The sequence below is a fragment of the Branchiostoma belcheri genome, unplaced genomic scaffold (assembly GCF_001625305.1).
Source record: "Branchiostoma belcheri isolate BF01 breed outbred unplaced genomic scaffold, Haploidv18h27 scaffold7, whole genome shotgun sequence".
Classification (NCBI taxonomy): Eukaryota; Metazoa; Chordata; class Leptocardii; order Amphioxiformes; family Branchiostomatidae; genus Branchiostoma; species Branchiostoma belcheri.
The window spans coordinates 1,784,906-1,801,042 of record NW_017804353.1 but is presented as its reverse complement, the minus strand read 5'-3'; the positions used below and the strand labels follow the sequence as shown (position 1 = coordinate 1,801,042).

Below are 16,137 nucleotides of genomic sequence, written 5' to 3'. Positions count from 1 at the left end.
TTCGTGACGTTTATCTTGTCATCATTTCACAGAAATATGAGCTTTTGACGCCATGTTGTACTGTTAGAATGGGTCGCGACGCTTGAAACAGGAAGCTCACCCCTACATGAGAGTCTGACATGGGACATTCCCAAACAATCATGGCGGCCGGGGGTTCCGGATTTTGGAGTAAACAACAGGGAAAGTCGTAGAAAACCCTCTCTGGTCCGACTTGAGCGGGAAATGTTGCGATAGAGAGGATCTAGAGGTGTCGAAGGTTGGTTTTTGCGGGCTGTCAGGGCGCCATGGACCGCAGGCAGGCGGCTACGCCGGCGCACAGGGCCCGACTGCGGCGGCTGGTCGGCTCGGACGAAGTGCGCGTGACCGACCGGGAGTTCATGTCCAACTTACAGCGGAAACTCGAGCAGGAACGGGAGGTACGGAGGCTCCTGGTGTTCTCAAAACCCTCTAGCATTCATCTACGCCAATTTCTAAGCTTTTAGCCATCCGCATTTGCTTTATTTTGACTAAAGAATGTAGCAGAAGTGGCCTGCCCCTCCCCTTTAAAATATGCTGTTGCTCTGGCAGCTATTTGTCTCAAGCACCTGTTATATTGAGTGGCACGCTTTGCAACACCGAAGTTGCTGAAACAACAAGTTGTGCAACCCCACAAACATTCCATATATGTTTCCTAATACTATTTGATGTTATAGATGATATTCTGAAGGTATGATAACGTTTTTATTGGGTGTTATAGATGAAAAGTTGTATATGCTGCATCATGGTCACATGACGCAACCCCGATGGCGGATGCTAGTAACCTTGGTAACCACTTTAAAAGGCTTGACACGCACACTAACAACCTGCTACTGGATTAACAGTGGATTAGGTGCCTGGTACAGGACAGGCAACTAACATGTCTCGTTTCTGGCAACTTATAATGTCTGGGTTAGCCACAACTATTATATAACCTACAGCCTACCCTATTGTAGAGATATGGATAATGTTACATATTCGCTTGCAAAGCTTCCATGCCAACATGGAAACAGAGCAAGCAGGAGAGGATTTCTGAGCAAAATGAGCTCGCAGGACCTAAATAACTGGAAACTGAGGTTTCAACGTTTGTCTTCATATTGAGAAAAGTCCAAAACTTGTTCAGAAAGGGACAAGTAGTGCTTGGACAACAAACAGATCAAATTACAGAGTAAACACAGGCACACCTGCTATTATTTCTGTCTAAATTTAAGAAAATACACCAAAAGTGATCATTCTTATTGTACGAAAAAAGACTTTAAACAACAAATACATTTGTTGGATGTAAAACGTGCATGCAGACATAATTTTGCAATGCCGAAATGTTAATTTGTATATTCTAGTTCATTAGGGAAAGTATCTAGTAGTTTGGCTCCCAGCCAAAACACACACCCCCTACTTAGCGGCTGCCCAGGTGTTAGCTCACCTGTGGGGAAAATGGATACAATTGCAAGTACCTGTCCTGGTTATGATGTGGGGAAAGTTAAATGCTGCAGTGTTTACCAACAGATTTAAAATTTGTTAGTCAAGAAACATAACTTCATAAGTCATTCAATTCAATCTCCCTGTCTTTGGTATACATAGCCTATGTACATAGGAAATCATGATAAAAAGGAAGTTTTCTATGGAATTTTAGCCTGAGGGAGACCTAGCCTTCTGTTGAAGTAATTTTTGTAAGCCTAGCTTCCTGCCCCCCCAAGCTGTCATTATCTGGTTTTCTCTTGCTGTTAATTGAGTTGTAATTAGCAAGAACTAAAGATAGCAACCCTTTCTGCCAGATAATTCTATTTCTTACAGGTACAGTTTTAGTTATATCTAAACATATGTCATTCCTTATTAATTACTATTGGCTCTGTATGTTTTGTTTTTTTTTACATCATGATGACTTGGCGTCAATTAGCTAATGCTGGTTGATAAAGAATTTTTGTCTGCATTGCAATTGCAATTTCTTTTATCTTTGTTTCTTGTTATTACTCATACTTGAACAAGGAACTGAGTAGTCGACATTTTAGGCCACAAATATTTATGTCCTTGGTTATAAGACATTCAAGTTTAAATTCAAGGTGAAAATATAAGAAGTAGACCTCATAAAAGATGACGGTAGGGAAGAAAGCTTGAATATGACTTTCAAGGCCTAAACCTCAGGTCCTGTGTTCTCATTATGTTTTCCAGTAAAGCATATTTTTTCCTAAATCAGAGAACCAAAACAAATTGGTGTGGTCTTGCAGTATTGTGCAACTGTAATGATGACAATCCCAGTAAAAATCTCTTTTTTTTTTCACACAGGTGAGGATGAGGAAAGAAGAACAGGCCCGTGCAAAGTTAGAACTGGAGCGACAAAGACGAGCGCGAAACTGGCACCCCCCTCCCCCGCCCCCTCCTCCTGCACGGGCTGTGTCTGAGGAGGGTGACACCAGACCAGCGCAGACCAGGCGGGCTAAAGTCAACCTGTCACTCGACACCGCTGCTATCACACCGCGGGAAAGACCATCAGACAACGGAGAGGGCGGTAACGCTGCTACGACCAACACGGGTACTAGTAGAACCCAGTACAGATGGGAGGAGGGAGGGGCCAGGCCGAAACGCCGGACGCCAAGCGTTCGGGAAATCGAGGAGCCATACTCCGCCCGTCCGCGCCGATCCTCCCAGTCGGAAAACCGGAACCCGGTGTCGGTCCGCAGGCCGGGCGCGGGAACAAGCCAGGAGTCGTCTGGGTCACCAAGAGTGATCAGCGGCACCTCGCCGAGAAGGAGTGTCGTTCTGAGGGAATCGACGGACGCGTCGGCACGAAGACCGCGTGTAGATTCGCAGGGGGACGCCAGGAGCGAGTCTGACAACAGGAGAGGTGGGAGTAACCATGACCAGCCGAGGGAGAGACTGTTAGACAGACCCCAGTCTCCCCACAGAACTGTCTTCTACAGGAGCGAGAACACGGCGCCAAGACGTACATCAAGGATGCTCGAGACAGACTCCTTATCGTCAAGACAGGCCCAGGCTTCTTTGAATACAGCCGTATCCAGAGCAAGAGGGGACAGTACTAGTGAGTCCCTCCCAAATGTAGGGAACAGTACATCTCCCAGAAGACTGGTGACACAAGGGTCTCTGTCTGCCCTGACTGAACGTGTGAATGCCGTGAACTCTGGAGTGGTGACGAGAAGAACTCCTGTCAAAGCCAGGGAAATAGCTAGAGACAATGCTGCAGCACCGATAGCGGAGGCAGGGGGAGCTGTTGCAACACAGGCCACACATGCGCCAACAATAGAAAGGTGACTGAACAGTCTAAAGTTTGCGCTCTAATCATTCTCACATCTCCTTTCTATCTTGCATGTTTGAAAAGAGATTCTTGCTATGTTACATTCATTGACTCTATTCTAATTTGACATTTTTTCTTCCTTTTCAGATCGAATCGTGGCGTCTCCACCAGCCCCATTGCTGCTACAGCGCCCGTGCCTTCCCAGCAGCCCTCTAGATCTCTCCTGGGTGCTTCTGCTGCCGTCCCCCCACGTCCCTCCTCCCCCCCTCCCAAACCCCCCTCCATCCACTCCCTCAGTAGCCATGGTAACAGTAGCCATGGTAACGATGACTCGGATGTTGAGGAGGACGGTCCGTCCTGCAGGATCTGTCAGATGATGGAGGAGACTGCAGACAACAAGCTGATAGAGCCGTGTGGCTGCGCTGGCAGTCTCAGGTCAGGCTGAGTCAAATTTTACCATCAGCCATCTAAGGCTATGCCATAGCTGATTTTAAATTTGACTTTTTAGCCATTTAGCTGCAGACAACATTTAACTGATTGAGCTTTATGGCTGTGCTGGCAGTCTGAGGTCAGGCTGAGTCAAATTGTACTTAGGCAACACCAATTTTATTTGTCGGTTCTCGAATTTAATGCTTAAGTGGAAAAATGTAGTGAAAACAAAGCCTGAGGTTAAGCCTTGGTTCACTTAGTTTTATGGAGTGAATAATACAGACATATTCAAGTTTTCCTCCATGTCTACTTTTCTGATATCCTCTTTCAGCAAAAAATGTCCAGAAACTAAGGGAGTAAATTGATGTGGCCTTAGTCTCTTTCCAATGCGCCTAATCTCTATTTCAAATAACTCTGATGTTGTATGACTGAGATATTTGCATAAAGTTTGTTCTCTATTGCATTGTTCATTGTTAAAACTTCATGTTGCAGGTATATCCACAAGGAATGTCTGAAACGTTGGATGGAGACTCGCCACAGACAGGGCCACAACGCTCGCATCTGTGAACTCTGCCACAAGGCTGTTACTATAGACGTGGGGGCGGACCTCAGGGGGCCGGATCCTCGACTTAGACTGGAGGTAAACTGTCTCATGCAAAGAATGTTTAGACCTTAGGTCAAGTAGTATAAGTTGATTCATCTATTGCCTTGTACGTAGGTCAATTTTGTTGTACCCACTTATCTGTCTGTATGTCTACATCTAGTTAATGACCTTTCAAAAGTCGCTGTACTTTTGTTGTGTCAATAAACTTCTTCTATGATATATACTGTGCTACAAGGATTAGACTGGAGGTAAGCTCTGTGCTACACACTTAGGCCTAGACTGGAGGTAAGCTGTACTGAAGAAGGAGAGGTTCAGAAGTTAAAGCTGTGAGTGATCTCTTGTATCAAAAGTTACTCGTGTGTGTTGGCAAAGGTATCATAGTGCTGCATCTCTGAGAAGTTTGATGTTGTCCAAATGAATGTTTCCCCACAGAAGTCTGTGCAATTAAAGTAGTATGGGTATGTTCACCCTGTCTCATATACTTCAGGTGGAGTGGAATTTCATGCAGTCTAAATCTGGGCATAATCTGTATCTGCATAACCTAGTGTATACTATAAGGCACTAAGCTGTAAAAAGTAGTATAATATGCCCCTTCTGTCCCTTATACAGCAGGCAGAGAGGAACATGATGCAGTCAGGGCTGTACATCCTGATGTTGCTGCAGCTTTGCGAGCGCCGATTGAGTCAGCTGGTGGACATGATGGAGAACCCGCCACCTCCTGGAGGAGCTCAGGTACACATTTGTCCAGACTATGTATCACTCACTCACTATCCTGGTTTAGATTATTCTGCTGCCGGTTTCCCTGTCCCAGGGGTGGGCAGCAGACGGCTGTTCTGGACACCTCGCCTCCAGCTGGCTCTGTCCAGTGGGTCTGTGCTAGACAGACCACACTCCTTAATATCCCTCTGGAGACACTCCACCCAGGTTTTTCTCGGCCTGCCGCGGCCTCTGCTGCCTGGCAACTTGAAGTCCACGATGGTGTTGATGCAGCCACTGGCACGCTTAACGTGCCCGTACCATCGGAGGCGGCGTGACTGCACAACAGACTTGATGTCTTCCAGGCCAAGCTTAGCAAGCAAGGTTGCAGAAGGTGTCATGTCCTGAGGTTTAACACCACAGATCCATCTGACCATGGATCTGTCATATGATGTACAAAATATTATAAGCTGGCCATGGGTGTACCAAGTACTTATTAGTATCTAATATCTGCCCGGAAAAGAGCAGGAAATAGTCATGCCTTCAAGTACCAGCATGTGTTCAAAAACTCTTGGAGAGTGGTGATGAAGGTTAGACATTAAGGTAATGAGATGCACTAGAAAACAGTTACTCAGGCAACTGGATAGATTTTGACAACTGTCAGACATTTCAATTAGCATCCACTACTACTGATGAGAAGTAGTGAATGTAGTAAATCTTAGTTTTCTTGTATATTGTACATGATGTAGTGTGGAACTTGTTTTCACCTAGTACAGCAGTATCATCACTAGATAGTTTTAAACAACATTTACATTTAGATGTGCAAAGTTAGGTGTGACAGGTCGCTCAGTGTAATTGCCAGCTGCTGCCTGCTAACCTTTGTTTTTCTCCTGCAGGCTGCTGCGGCTGCAGCCGCTGCTGTAGGTGCTGCAGGTGCGATGGGGGTGGAGCATCCTCTGGCCGTGGAGCAGCGGCAGTACATGATGGACAGGCTCATGCAGCTCAGGCACGGTAGGTCGCACATGTAGCTTACAGACAATGTTTTTCTGACGCAACGCATCTTTTGATTGCACTATTGCCAATGCATCTGTCATTATGAAGCCCTCCAAACCACAGTTAAGAAACGGAAACTAAAGTGGTATGGGCACATGTCAAAGTCATTCGAACTAGGCCAACCTGTCATAATTCTAGGAACAGTACAGGGAAGAAGAAAGACTGGTAGGCAATGGAAATGATGTCAGGATAACATTAGACAATGGATCAACTTGACACCAAGTAAAATGTTAAGAACAGAATACCGAGAAGAGAAAATTGGAGAAAATTGTCAGATTGTCAGATCATCTGTAGAGCCATAACGATCCAATAATACAGACTAAGGGATAAGTTGATAATGATTATTTGTTCCTCAGGCATCGCCCTGCTGACTGCCATGGAGGTGAACGACAGCAGTGATGAGGAGGACAATGAGAGCTACATGTCCCGCGGCGAGATCCGCAGAATGGGCGAGGCCCTGGCACGGGAACGCTCGCAGGCACGGGACAGGAGGGGGAGGGGCGGCGCCGGGGCAGGGAGGGGCGGGGCTGGGCTGTCATAGCAACCGTTGTCGTCATGGTTACCATAGAACATATGATTCCCAGGGTCTCACATCAGTGTTTATAGTGTGTGAATGGTCACACACTATAAAGGGGTATGGTTGGGTTGTCATAGCAAACATTGTTGTCATGGTTACCATAGAACATGTGACTGTGTCTCACATCAGTGTTCAAAGTTTGCATGCACAGGAACGGTCACAGGCACAGGACAGAATAGGGCAGGTGGGCTGGGAGGGGTGGGGCTTGGTTGTCATAGCAACACTTGTTGTTATGGTTACCATAGAATAGGTGAATCCCTGGGTCTCACATCTGTGTTCAGACTAAGCTGACTACAACATGCAAGAGGAAAGAGCTTGTTGTTAGATGGTGACCAAGGTTATTGTCATGATCATGGTAACTGTTTTACATCATGGCAATATTGTGTCTCAAACAGTATTTCAATGAAGATTTGGCTAAGAGGAGACTCCGTCCACATATCTTCTCTCTAGATAAAGAAATGCATATATTGAAAGGGTATATAATTTTGTTGTATCGTACAGAAGCTATGTATAGAAGTCATAAAAGTATTTTGCTGGTATCATTTCCAGTGTCCTTCACATCAGTCTGTGATAGGAGCTGAGCTTATAGAAGCATCATGGAGAATCCCTTTGTGTGTACTACATGTGAAACTTCCATAGCAAAAACGTTGATTTCTTGATTACGTGCTAACTAGCCTATGATTTGTCAGAATTTATTTTCCAAGATGTTTCCACAGTCCAAACTTGTACAGGTATACACAGAGGAAAACAGTTATGTACCTGTACTGCCAATGTGTAGTCTTCCATTTTTGTATCAAATTTAATTGAAATCTCTAGTGTGAGACCATCCTAGGAACCTTCGAATTCTATGTTTGATACGGTGTTGGCTACATTCCTTATTCAATTTTGTATTCCTTCAAGTTAAATGACTAAATCATGTTGAAGTAGGTACACAGGTTTTCACGTCAACATTTTAGTCAGAGAAATTTGTAGAGCATAGTAGTAAGCTGTGACACCATCCAAGCCTTCAAACAACATCATATATCTTTGAAATAAATATACTGCTATGTACCACAGCGTCTGTTTACTTCTTTCTAACAAGCACAATGAACAGAGGTCCACAGCTTAACATCCTGTCCTAAGGACTTTGACCCTTTCCAGTAGCGTGCATGTGGGGTGAGCGACAACAGCCGGGATTCAAACTCCCAACCGCTTGGTCCAGAGGAAGGGTCGCTAACCGCTGGACTACACACTACGTAAATCTTTATTTATCGCTGGTACCAATAATCCATTCCTTTTCTTCACCACGAAGATAAGCCAGTGTCCCTGTGGCACATAAATATCACAAAAGCCCCTCCAACCTTCAGTACTAGGTATTACCCCTCCCCTGAGTTGATAGATAGTTATGCCGGCTGTCAGTAAGCCTCCGGTCTATCACAGCACACACCAGGACAGCTGAGCCGGGGAAAATTATCTTCTCGTGTGGTGTTCAAGGTTGGAAGGACTTGCTTTAAGAATAAGAATTGATTATGCATGAAACCAAGATTTCTACTTCATGTTCTTGCTCGATAGCAGAACGCTCTTGAACTTCATCGTGTCTGAACTTGATTGGTGGCAATTTCAACCAACCGACGTCACACGCCACTTCAGCTGCAGCTTCAAGTCTGGTTGATGTGGCTGCCTTTAAGTAGAGAAAATGATCTCGTGCGATGCTCAAGGTTTCTAGGACTTGCTCTGAGAATAGCAATTGATTCTGAATGAAAGAGAAGATTTCTACTCCTGGCCACGAGCGAGTTCGTCACATCTTCCTGCTCGATAGCAGAACACCTTGAACTACATCGTGTCTGAACTTGATTGCTGGTAATTTCAACCAACCGACGTCACACGACACTTCAGCTTCAAGTCTGGTTGATGTGGCTGCTTTTAAGTAGAGAAAATGATCTCTTCTTGTGTTTAAGGTTTCTAGGACCTGCTCTGATAATAGGAACTGATTCTGCATGAAACCCAGACTTCTACTCCTGGCCATGTACGAGTTCGTCACATCTTCCTGCTCGATAGCAGAAAGCCCTTGAACTTCATCGTGTCTGAACTTGATTCCTGGCAATTTCAACCAACCGACGTCACACGACACTTCAGCTTCAAGTCTGGTTGATGTGGCTGCCTTTAAGTGGAGAAAATGATCTCCTGTGGTGTTCAAGGTTCTAGGACTTTCCCTAAGACTAGGAATTGAATCTGAATGAAACCAAGATCTCTACTCCTGGCCATAAGCGAGTTCGTCACATCTTCGTCTCAAAAGCAGCAGTAGTAGTAGTAAGCCTTTATTTAAACTCAATAAACTTGCAGAACGCCCTTGAACTTCATCGTGTCTGAACTTGATTGCTGGCAATTTCAACCAACCGACGTCACACAACACTTCAGCTTCAAGTCTGGTTGATGTGGCTGCCTTTAAGTGGAGAAAATGATCATCTCGTGCGATGTTCAAGATTTCTAGGACTTGCTGAGGATAGGAATTGATACTGCGAGTTCGTCAGATCTTCCTGCTCGATAGCAGAACACCCTTGAACTTCATCGTGTCTGAACTTGAACGTACGTCACACGCCACTTGCGACACAGCTCCAAGTCTGCTTGATGTTGCTGCCTTTGAATTAAAAGGAAACTACTGGGCACTAAGAATTGTGCATTTTATAGTATGTAGAAGTTGCAAAACCTTAAAATATTTTTTTTCCTAGAGGGCAATAGAGCCACAATTTAATAGCCGGATACTTCAGCTATTCTTCCACGGTGGCCCTATATTCTTTCACTCTCTCTCTAGACTTGGCTTCGCTGACAAAAATGTCTAGGTCCTATACATTTTAATGATAAATAAATCACATATTAAGAAAAAGAGACATCTATAATACAAGATAATAATCATACATGATTCATAACATACATAGCCAGAATACAGAAACGGTTCTTGTCAGCATGAATGTTTTTGGTTTCGGCAGTTTGATAGCGTGTAATGATTGAAGATCTCACTTGAAGCATGCCCTCAAGCACATCAGTGTGAGTCGACGTTATTAAGGCTGTACTATCAAAGGATAAATGCTGGGTTGGCGAGACGAAAGCATGAAATACAAGGTGAAGGTATTCTGACGGAACATTGTGTCTGACAAGCAATTTTTCCTGGGCGCCAGTGTGGAGTTCCTAAATTCAGTCTTGCCTAATGATGTCAGATTAAGATGAATCTGTCGTTTCAAAGACAATATAATTGATATTATAGCATCACTTCTGTTAACTTCCATAGTCATGGATCATAGACATACATTTAATTTATTGTTTGAATTGTTTTGAAGGAGAAGTGAAGCTTAAAGCTTGAACCTTGAACGTGGACATCTTAGGGGGATGTCATCACGGAAAACAGTGGGTCCTTCTCCTCCACTCATCTCTGTCCTCCATCAGTGAAGCTAGTGCAGTGATATAGCTGCCTGTGCTAGATAGAGGTAAACTGCCGATTTGAATAAATTGATGAACGAATGAACGATTGGTTCATGATGATGATCTGTATGTCCCAGTCTTTTGCAATGCGCCATTCCAACCATATAGAGACCAATGGGTGACTAGAATCACTGAACGATCAGTGAAAGAACTACTTTTCGTCAGGGATTGAGGTAGTGGAAGCTACTTGAAACGTCTGACAGTTTTCAAAATCTGCCCAGTCGCCCGAGAAACGCTTTCCTTGTGTACGAGTATCTCATTGATCCATTACCTGGATGTCTAACCTTGATAGATGAAAACTCGTTTATCGCACGTTCTTGCTCGATAGCAGAACACCCTTGAACTTTATCGTGTATGAACTTGATTGTTGGCAATTTCAACCAACGTACGTCACACGCCACTTCACTTGTGCCCCATCTGAGCTTCAACTCCGACAGCTAGATGCGGCTGCCTTTAAATTAAGAGGGAATTCTACTCAATCATGCGGAATAAATTCCGCCGAACCTACTGTCTAGAGCAGCATTGTACGTGGTCATTATCTTGTGTTTGCGTCACTTGCGTAGCTACCAGGCCTCAATAATTTCATTGTACTGCATCTTATATTATATTACTATTGTACTGATTTGATTTTATCGTACTATGATCGTACCTTTCCTGTTGTTAAGTTGATTTCTATTCTTATTTGATTGATTGTTTCTTTTCTTGTATCGATATCTATTTAATGCTCGATGTACAAGTGTTTTATGATTTTGTATGTATGGTGGCCTTGGGAGGGTGACATTGAAAAGAAACGCCTGTTCCATCATGTAGTCCACTGTGTTGAAAAAGCACAATAAATAAATGAATAAATAAACTTGTCCTTGGCGTTAAGAGCCCCCAAGTCAAATACTATCATTCAGACCGCGAGTCATTCCCAGTTTATTGGAAAGTCTCCAAAACCCAATCTCCAGTCCGTGAGGTCTCCATCCTGGCGAGAATTACCGCCCGACCTGAGGTCACAGGTCTGATCTCTGCTGAGTGGCGGGAATGAGAAGTTATAGATTTTTCTCGCTCCACTTTTGACCTGTGAGCCAGGACTATCGACTCCGTGGCGCGTCCAGGTCTTTGGATGTCTGAGACTCGCTGCTGGGGATATGTACATAATTCTAGTCTTCTAACGTCATTGTACAGGCACGATGATGGCTTTGTGCAAGTCTCTAAAGGCTGCTCTCTAATCTAATGAGAAATAAATTGTTCTCCAAATCAAGAAAATTGACTCACCGGAATTTTAGACCAAATTCCTCGGTGTTCATCAGCTTTCTGACCCAATACAAGTGCTGTAGACACGTACGTGATGTTTCTGCACGTGTGACGTCAGCACTGGGTCAAAGTTCGTCTGAAGTCGGTACCGCCCTCCGTGGCCTCTTTCAATTTCAGTCCTCTCAAAGTTTTGTTTTCTCCTCTGTAAGTTTTGTAGTGGTTATAACATTTCGAGTAATAGCCAAAATTTAAGAAGTTAGAGAAGATGAGAATAATGGGCTTTAATTGGACCATTTTCGCGGAAAGAAGATTCAGTTCGTGGTAAAGTTACTTAGTAATACTTTAATTACTTCTGATTGAGCTGTGATATGACGTCATTGCGTGACGCCATATCCTTAATGACTATCATTTCTTGATGTGCTGACGTCACGCGGGTATTCCAATCCTTAACGCGAACTCTCACCGCCAAGGCCCGGGTTCGATTCCCGGTGTGGGAACTGTGGGAACCACTGTGTAAGAAACAGGAGACACCAGGAAAAACCCCACTGGTCCCGGGCCGGGGTTCGAACCCACGACCTCCCGGGCACCAGAGCTTCATAACTAGACACTCTAACCTCTCCGCTAAAAGGTCTAGACCCATCGGCCGGGTCAGTTGGTAGCGCCTATAAACCCCCCACTGTTACAGATATACTATTTAAAATGTCAAGTTCAATAATTGCTGTGTTTCTCTCTCAGTACTGGTACGTGCATGACAGTTGCAGCTGACAGCGGTTTTCTGGATCCCCGCACGGTCATGACAGATAACTGACGCACTCCAGCGCTGCAGGTAATTGAGTAGCGACAGAACCAAAGACTTGGCGGGATTCCCTCCGTAAGCCCACATGGGTCCCACCGCGGGGAGTCTCCTACCTGTGGCCCGTTCCAAAACTGTACGGAGTTTGCGTTTAAGCCCTTGTTACACACTCAGAACCCTTAAGGTAATATGAAAGTGCGTCTGAGGACGTTGGGGTCACCTTAAAAAATACCAGCTATAAAATTGCAACATGATGTAACCCAACACTAGTTACCATGGTAACAGATACAACATTGGTTCAGGTCACTGAGGTCACTGTTTGGAGAAGAAGAAACGTAGCAAAAACAATATGTTTTCCTTCGGTAAACATAAATACGTGTACAACAAAAGCAAGGAGAAGTTGGATTTATTTCATGTTTTGTTGAACATGTGGCTTAGCTATCGCAGTGTGGCAAAAATGTAGCAATATGTTCCGCAATAAAGGTCTTCACTGCTTTTCAAACTTGCAACTCAGCAGCACGGTGAATTGACCATGCGGTTTGCGCGGGAGAAGTTTACTCAGCAAGTTTGTTCTGGGAGCCTCTGATTTCATAGCAGTCAATTTTCCCGAGAGCAATGACAGCGCGCGCGTTTACATGATAAATTGCCTGGGGCTATGCATGGGGTTTCACACTATACACACATGTCATCGGAGTAGTCAAAATCTCCTCTTCACGCTTGGGATTTTATCGATTTTCTGTTCAAATTGTTAGAAATACGACGACCGTACGGCCTCTTAAAACTAGATATGCATGCAGAGCTTGGACATAAGACTTCCATAATGATTGTGTGTAATATATCCTGCCACTGGATTACTGTGAAGCAGTTTTTTATCACACAAAGGGAGTCAGACTGTTTGATTTATATGACAGGAGAAATAAGATATATGTATGGTCCAGTATCTGGTTCAAATCGGCGGTTGACGGATTTGTTTCGAGGCCGATTAGGCCGCTTTGGACAGGAAATAGATCCCCCTCAAACACTGGTGAGGACTCGGTAATTGACATTTTGCCGTTCTGAGCGGCAGTTCTGGTGTCAGTCAATATGTCTAGATCAGATTTGCACCCAGAACAATATGCGGTGTGAGGCTCCAAAGGGGTCAAGGTAATCTCCAAGCAGATCTTTTGACTGCAAGACAGTATCATTGCCATTGCTGTATCAAATACCCTACCCTAAAAAATTTAAAATAAACCTTTCGTTAGTTATGGATGTGAAAAGTTAAGTTTTAAATATCAATATTCATATCATGTTAGAATGCACGGAGGTTTTGTTTTTAGGTGTGTCTGGTTGTGTATCTGTAGTTACTTTCACACGCAAGGCACGTCGGGAACACTAGACAGGAAGTTAGGTCAAAGGTCCTGTAAAGGTCTTAGAAAGGTTATCTTATTTCCTGCCTTCAATGTCCTGCTATATGCATGTCTGATGCCTTGTGGAAGCCAGTGGGGAAATTGATGATATCATAATACACAATTAGTGAGAAATTCACAACAATGAATAAGACATAAAATTTGCAATCCTTGACGGAGGTATCAAATCTTTATTTTCTTGTTTCACTGACTTCCTGTAACCCTGCACGTGCGTACCCTGCCATATCATAGGGTAAAAATAAACATAAGCTGATTTTGAATGGCAGGTTTGTGAGCGTATTGTTCGTTGTTTGCCCGAAACAATAAATAATGTTCCTTGTCATAGAAGTAACGTTAATGGTTTAATATCGTTTGTTGTGTCCTTAGACCTTGACACCTACGCTTGCCGCGCTACACAGATATTTTGATATTGTCCGGTGTGTTTATAAACCCTACACGAGCCTCAGCACCAGCCAGTGTGTACGGCTTCGCGATGGCAGACGATGTGGAGACCGGACCCCCCAAGGCTGCTCTTCGGGCCAAGCGGGCGTCCATCCCGGGGGCCACGCTGGACCTGCCCGGTGACCTGCCCGGCAGGAGCATCCGGAGGGTCGTCAAGGAGTCCATGCTGTTCTTCTGGCCCATGGCGAGCATCGCCGAGGAGGATCGCGAGTTTCCCCCGGGGGACCTGCCGCCTCGCGCCGAGGACATGGGCCTGGGCGCCCGACGCGCCTCCACGGGGGACACCTACCTGTTACGGTAAGCTCGATCACGATGTTGTATCCAGAACCGTGCTTTATAGGCCAGAACCATAGTCTGGATAGTCCTGCGGATCCAAAACCGTGCTTGGGGGCGAATGTACGCTCTTGGCTACGCAGAGACTATCCAGAACCAAACCCTATTAAACCCTTTCAGACACCTACCTGTTATGGTAAGCTCTTACTATGTTGTATCCAGAACCGTGATTTATCCAGAACCGTTCTGGATAGTCCACGCGTATCCAAAACCGTACTTGGAGCAAATGTACACTCTTGGCTACGCAGAGACTATCCAGAACCAAACCCTGACCCATTCAGGCATAGAACATAGTAGAAAGGCGCGGTTCCGTGTACAATAAACACTCAGTGGATATATTTCGTAGAAACGTTCGATTCAAGATTCTGTCGTCTGAATTTTCAAAATCAGAAGATAACTAAATTAACAACTAATGAAATGTAGTGTAGCGTGTGTGATCTGTTTGGTTCTTATTGTGAGTATAGTAGTGCCAAAGGGCACTTGTCACATTTATTGTAAACTACTAGTATAAAGTCGTGTACGTGGTGTTTAGCGGTTGTAGATGTCGGTGGGCGTGTAGTGTTTGGTTCCCTGTCGTCCTTAGTAATACGCGCAGCTGAAGGTAAACACTCTACAAGCAGAAGTTTGCCCCTTGGCTTATTTTTTTACGTGTTTTGGGGCTTTTTTTATCGGGCTTTTTGGACTGGTATATCTTTTTACGCCAACCCAACCGTAAAGAAAAGTCCGGTAAAAGCAAAAAAAAAACACACACACACACACCAAAAATAAGCCAGAACCCAAACCTCTGCTTGGAGAGTAGGTAAACGCCCTGTTACATTGGGACAGCATGCCGTGGCGTGGTGCCTGCACGTGTACGTGATATAAACACCTCAGGCTCACCTGTTTGTACAATTTATCCCCATTAGAGCCGCAGTATCATATAGTCTATTATGGAGTAATCTTCAAGCAGATGTAAGGATCCGACTCGTTCTTGCTTCATGCTTAATTCCTGTTTTTGCAACATTCGGCGCTTTTTAACGACTCACACCTGCTTCCCTAAACAGTTTTATACGTTTTGTACTAGAAAAGGGTGCAAATGTTTCAAAAACAGACGTACGTACTTGTAAATACGTACCAAGAAATGCCGGATCCTTCTGCTGGGTGATTCACAGTTCATGCCCGGTTCTGTTTACCACACCACACCACACAATACAACACAGGCTCACTTCGCCGTGTGGTAAAACTACTGAATAGCTACGTGTGATCATGGGAAATATAAGCACACTGCTGCTTTTTTCAATCATTTCACACGTGCGTAAAGCTTTATACAGTCGTATAGATTATTGTAATACGGTACTATGTACATGTATATAATACTTCTAACGTACCTCGGCGAATACTTTAATTACAGCAGAATTATAAATCAAATCATAAAAATAATAAAAATCATATTAAGGTTACGTCCTTCGTACTCAAGCAATAAATACTTACCTGCCAATATTTTGGTCCTTCTATTCTGCAGCTTTCTTTAGAACACTTCTGACTTCGTACCGACCGAGTGATCATGAGTATAACTTGCGTCATAGCTTTATATAGTGCAGCCAACCCAACTTATTACGTTATATAAAGCTAACTGAACAGCTCTTGTGTATAAAAGCCTCTACTTCCAATAGGGCGGTCTATTGGGGTATTTGCAATTTCAAACCCACGGACACCAATATTAACAACCCCTCTAGAATATATTGATTGTGCGCATTTTTATTTAATGCGGGATGTATACAAGGCGATTTAATGCCATACGGACCTTGTTTGTTTTGTGTGCACGCTATTTCTGAGTCTATAGCGTTATGTATGAGTCTAGAACAT

General features: G+C 44.2%; 2 protein-coding genes across 2 annotated transcripts; both read left to right on the top strand.

The window, feature by feature from the left end:
• The first annotated feature begins 96 nt into the window (after positions 1 to 96).
• Positions 97 to 6,588, top strand: LOC109484643 (E3 ubiquitin-protein ligase MARCH7-like). Its single transcript, XM_019787989.1, has 7 exons — positions 97 to 416; positions 2,299 to 3,278; positions 3,413 to 3,700; positions 4,187 to 4,334; positions 4,908 to 5,030; positions 5,891 to 6,005; positions 6,404 to 6,588. Exons 1-7 carry the CDS (start codon positions 285 to 287, stop codon positions 6,586 to 6,588), a joined length of 1,971 nt encoding a protein of 656 aa, XP_019643548.1. The 5' UTR covers positions 97 to 284.
• A 7,402-nt stretch (positions 6,589 to 13,990) lies between these two features.
• On the top strand, positions 13,991 to 14,260 carry LOC109484312. The gene has a single exon (XM_019787569.1). The coding sequence runs from the start codon at positions 13,991 to 13,993 to the stop codon at positions 14,258 to 14,260; it is 270 nt and encodes an 89-aa protein (XP_019643128.1).
• Positions 14,261 to 16,137: the final 1,877 nt, after the last annotated feature.